Source organism: Vigna umbellata, chromosome 5 (genome assembly GCF_029865625.1).
Source record: "Vigna umbellata cultivar VRB3 chromosome 5, Vumbellata_1.0, whole genome shotgun sequence".
Taxonomy (NCBI): Eukaryota; Viridiplantae; Streptophyta; class Magnoliopsida; order Fabales; family Fabaceae; genus Vigna; species Vigna umbellata.
In genome coordinates, this window is record NC_142169.1 from 32912484 (window position 1) to 32918139 (window position 5656).

The 5656-nt window shown below is 34.0% G+C and overlaps 1 protein-coding gene across 1 annotated transcript; it reads left to right on the plus strand.

The window, feature by feature from the left end:
• The first annotated feature begins 1596 nt into the window (after nt 1–1596).
• On the plus strand, nt 1597–5435 carry LOC124838968 (exonuclease DPD1, chloroplastic/mitochondrial). The gene is made up of 4 exons (XM_047314699.2): nt 1597–1797; nt 2840–3484; nt 4776–4981; nt 5088–5435. The coding sequence occupies exons 2-4, from the start codon at nt 2913–2915 to the stop codon at nt 5297–5299; spliced, it is 990 nt and encodes a 329-aa protein (XP_047170655.1). The 5' UTR covers nt 1597–1797; nt 2840–2912; the 3' UTR covers nt 5300–5435.
• Nucleotides 5436–5656: the final 221 nt, after the last annotated feature.

Genomic DNA, 5656 nt, shown 5'->3' on the forward strand with positions numbered 1-5656 from the left:
ATAATTATTTTTCTTGGAACAAGACATGAAAAAAGTTTTTCTATCCAAGAATAAGCTCAAGTTCATAATGGAGGTTTCAAGAAGTCTCAAAGAAACTGCGTAATATGATAGTTCTTTCTTGGATTATCAAAATTCTTTCTTCATAGATTGCAGAAAGTGTCATCTATGTAGAAAACGCAAAAGATTTATGCGATGAGTTAAATGAAACGTTATCCAAAGGAGATTTCTTCAAAATTTCATATTTGTTTCAAGACATTCACTCGATTAAATAAGGAGACAGAAATGTAACTCAATCTTTTACTGATTTGAAAATTCTTTGGGAAGAACTAGAGTGTCTTAGACCTATACTATGTTGTACTTATGATGTTCCTTGTAGTTATGATTTATCTAAGATTCATGTCAATTATAGAGAAATAAAACATGTATGCATTCTAAAAGACCTTAATAACTCTAAATACTTTAAGAACAAAAATTCTTTTAATAAAGCCCTTTTCAAACATCAATCGAGTCTTCTCCCTTATCGCGCAGTAAAAAAGGGAAGTTATTGGCATCATCAATCAAAATATAAAAACAAAAATATTGGCCAACAGATAAACAAAATCATTGGAAGCAAGAACAAAGTTGGAGGTCTCAAGGACGTAAGTGTTGGCTAGCGTGGTTTGTGAAGAGGAAGGGAAAGAAATCCCAATTATGAAAAACAACTCCTATTATCACAAAACGAACTATACTATAGATAAATGTTATTCCAAACATAGATACCCAACATACTATAAGAAAAACAATAATCATTAAAATCAAGACAAAGAAATTCACTCTCTAAGAATCAATTATTTTTCTTATGCTATTTATATGTTCGATTGATTATGAATAGAAAATGTGTCTTCGCTGGAAGAAATGTGCCGCTGCTGGAAAAGATGCAGGGAATGAAGAAAAGGGCATAATTATAATTTTGTTAAGTTTATATGGGTGCAGGAAGAAAAAAGAGAGAAGCAAGAAGAAACAGCCCAATGCTCAACAAAAGAGCTGAAAAATATACAATTAGCAGAATTTGGATGGAACATTGAAGAAAAGTAAAACAAATCTGTTAGCAATGCAAACGGATTTGCTGTAATTGTGAAGCAACACGTATCAACAACGTAGGTAAGCATCTCAAGTCAAGCAACGCATATTCTCACATGATTCTTTTCCTCTATTTGATAGCGAGAAGAGAAACGCACACGATTTCTTAGCAATGATCCTAAAAGAGGAAAATATTTTTGAAGTATACACATGCATTACTTATAATACCCAAAAGAAAGAGAACTACCATGTGTGAATTTCCTTCCTAACCCTATTTGCTTATTTAAGTAGGCCAAGTAAAAGTCATTCTTGAATTTAATTTATAATAAGAATTTAAAAGTAATAAAATAAGTTTTTTCATTTATGTTGCAGTCAATAATTCTACACTTAGTTTTAATAAATTTCTTTCATTTATCAAAAAACATTGTTTATGTTAATTTATTAGCTTAAAAATATAACTTAGCATAATGGTATAATATTTGGAGTTAAAATTTTCCCTGCGTCACACGAGACTTAGGATAATATAAAAAGAGGGAAGTTGAGTGCAGTTACAGGGAAAACCATAGGCGATCCGTAACTTCGGTTGTTGTTGAACGGAGCACGTTCCCTCTCTCTTGTCCGAATCTCTCTCTCTCTCTCTCTCTCTCTCTCTCTCTGTATCTTTTTCTTTCGCACACTATAACATAACTACGTCCTCCAAATTATTTTCTCTTCAATTCAAGTCACACCCTTTTTCAGGTAATTCATATTCTCTGCCCACTCTTTCAATCCTTCTTCTTCGTTTCCTCTTTTACCTTCAAATCTTTTCCAATACTATGCGACTACCTCTCGGAAAATGTTTATCTTTTTTGAGATTTCTTGGAAAATGTATTTCTTTTATTTAAACAGGTGCCATTTTATACCTTCTTAATCGTGCTGCTAGCAGTTTGTTGCTGTTTGAGATTATAAGCCACAGAAAATGTCTTGGCGTTCTTTTGTCTGATTACCCGAGATATTGTTGTATTTGGTTAGAAAAGTAATGTATGCATCCATCATGATTTCTGTCTCGTAAACCCTTGTTAAATTGATTGGTGTCTGTTCGAATAATATAGGTTTAATTGATATAATGTAAGCTTATCGTTCATTATTTTCGCTTGAGGGTTAAACACTGTTGCAGTCATTCTAATCGCCATTCCAATTTATTTCGCATAATAAAATGCATTATTACCTCACCACAGTTCGCTTGTGGTTACAAACAAGTGTGCCTATCGTTTTGTGAAGTGACACCGGAGAACTTTCCTTTTTAAGACAGTTTTAATCCTCCTCGCTGAATGAATTCAAGCGATGATGATAAACCTGTAGGAGCTTTCCCTGTCAAATCACCTGAATTCATTTTTTAAGTTCATTTATTTTGTTCTTAAGCAGTGATACCTTGTATTTTTCAGTGGTATTTTGTTGCTGGTCCTGTGTGAAAAAATCCATGCGTTATTGTAACTATGCCATTTAGTATGTGGTGGTTGCTTTGCCAAGGTTTCTATGTAATTCTTTATTCAAAAGGAACTGCGATTTGATATATAATTATATATGGGATAAATCCATTGGTCCAATCCATGATCTTTTCTTTTTAATGATATCGTTCTTAATCCTTCAAAAATTTGCAAGATGTGACTACCAACTATATATTTATGACACGCTGTTATGTTGGATTTAGCATTAGAAGATCAGACTTATATGATAACGTATGCCTCTAGAGTTTTATTTAGGTTGTGTTTTACATTTGTTGTGTTTTTTCTTCTTTCAGGTTGTAGCTTCTGACTCATTGAATGAAGAATTCTTGATCAAATAACTGCTTTAGTTGTCATAGTTGAATTCAAATGAAGACGGGCTCCATGATTTTTTCATTATTAAATCTACCTAGATGTAGAATACAAAGATTAGCTAATTACTGGGGAGAAACCTTCCACAGTTTCAGTACGACTTGTGGGAACAAATCTAGCATCAGGCCGGTTGGTTATAGAATTCATGGTCTTCAGGGAGGTCAGAGAAAGAAGTGGACAAGACCAATATCCACAAATTCAGAAGGCAAGGGGAGCACCAAATCAAAAAGTATCAAGCATGAAATTTTGAGTGAAACCATTATAGCAGGTGCTACAATAGATGTAAATAAAACACAGCTTGATCAGTTCCAGGAAATTCAGTACCGTGACATAAAACAAGAGATTGCCCAGAATAAAGACTTGTCTAGTTTAGTTACTGTTATTGTTTTTGATATCGAAACCACAGGGCTTAGCAGAGAGAATGAAAGGATTATTGAAATTGCACTTCGAGATCTTCAGGGTGGTGAGAACAGCACTTTTCAGACTCTAGTCAACCCTCAACGCGAAGTTCCTAATTCACGTATTCATGGCATTACTACTCATATGGTCAACAAACCTGACGTTCCAAGGTAACCTAAACCTCTAGTAGTCTTTTATATCTTGGGTCAGTAGATCAAACTTGCGTTTACTAAATGAAGCATTTCATCATGTCTTTACAACACAGCCACATATTATGTGTTAAATTTTATTTGATTGAACAATCAGCAATGGTGAAAAATTTTAAAATTAGCAGAGGGAAAGTCTCAATACCTCAAATGAATTAGTCTACACCCAAAGGATGAAACAATACCTCAAGCGAATAACACCCCTACCCTAAAGAAACTTGTAAATTTAGACAAAAATGTTGGGAACCAACAACAGGCTTTAACCGATAAATCCTTATGGTCTACTACTGAAGGGGAGGTTTTATGTATGTAGAGACAGGAGATTAAAGGGTCATGTGTATATAATTGTTAGTTTTGGCCTTTTGTTACTCTTCTTGTTTCTTCCTCGTTACTTTCATGACTTTATATTTTAGTTATAAGTTCCCATTTCAAATTGAGAGATACACTTTTTGTTGCTTTGGCCCCCTTATCTTTTTTACGGCCATAGCATGAAGCCTTGAACTTCTGTGACCAAGTTTAATCTCTGTATTTTACTTGAGAAGTAAAAAAAAAAAGCTAAGCCCTTCAGTTTCATTTGTTATCATATATTCCGTCTTATTTCAAGCCTATGGCAATTTCACATAACAGTAAATTGGATTCCTGTCTACTACTAAGTGTTAGAAAACAGTTCAAACTTGAGAGACTAAGGCTATAAACTGGAAAAGCAACATATTAAATTATCTCGTCTATCTTTATCGGAAAGGCATGTGAAGTATGTTAGGGTGGTTATTGGATCATTATGCATTTTTTAAACATTCCCTCCCAAGTTATTCATCTTTCACTCTGACATAGATGTAGAATTGTCCTGAAGTTATTTATGGCCACTTAACAATTCAATATATCGGGGTTAGTGTCACTGTCAACTTTACATTTCTTTTTCCTTGTTGATAAAGCACATGACTGGGAAGAATCTACGGTTTAAACTGACAAGACAACTACTGGAGTTGTTGAATAAGGTCTTACTAACCATTTACTTGGTTGGAATCGGCTACCATCACTTGTTCTATAGAGCGAGTTGATTTTCCTTTTGGAAATTATCATGGAAAGTTCACATTTATGTGTTTTGATTTTATGAGAAGTTCATGTTTCCATAAACTTGAAGATCAGGCGGTGGAAATATGAATTTTAATTGTTGATGGATAACAATTTTACGCCATTAGTTAATTTTTTGAAGGAAATTATTGAGTATTTTTGCGCTCTTGCAAATTTTTTGTAGGATGGAAGAGCTCATTCCTATCTTATTGCAATATGTTCGAAGTAGGGAGAAACCTGGGGGATATGTGTTATTTGTTGCTCATAATGCTCGTTGTTTTGATGTCCCTTTCATCATCAACGAATTCCGACGTTGTTCTGCGAACATTCCTTGCAATTGGTTGTTCTCAGACACCCTGCCTTTAGGACGTGAACTACTAAAATCTGAAGGTCTCCTTCTCTTGTATTTGTTTCTCAATACACGTGCACACATGCAGCGTGTGCACAAAACTTGCTGTTTCTCTGTGAAAACCTTAACTGTTTGATGTGTTTACAGGAACTAAACTTTCTTCATCTTCCCTTGCTGCCCTTCGTGACCTCTACGGAATTAAAGGGGATGGACCAGCTCACAGGGCTATGGAAGATGTGAACACATTGTCCTTGATTCTTCCCAGGTTGACCAGTGATCTGAAATTGACCCTATCTTCTCTTGTCGAAAAATCATTCAAAGAATCAGATATTATCAAGAAGAAGAAAAATTCAGACTAGTTTTCTGTCTGTATTTTGCATTGATGTTGTGGCAATAATTATTTATGACAAAAAATTGAACTCTAGATTTGTACTAAAAGGAAAAAGGAAATTTGAAATTGTTGACTATCAATGGAATCTCACCAATTGGTACCAAGTTTTGAAGCTTTTACATCACTGCAAGAATTATTGATTTGGTTTTAATAGAAAGCTAGCCAATAAAACAGGACAATAGTGCATGTTTAGAACATTGAACAGGATTGTAGAAAGAAAAACTGGGTGAAGTCCTAATTATTTGATAAATGAAAGGGAAAGGAGATAACATGAATGAGTAATAAAAGGTGTTGGAAATCTTACTTCAAATAATACAACAATTTA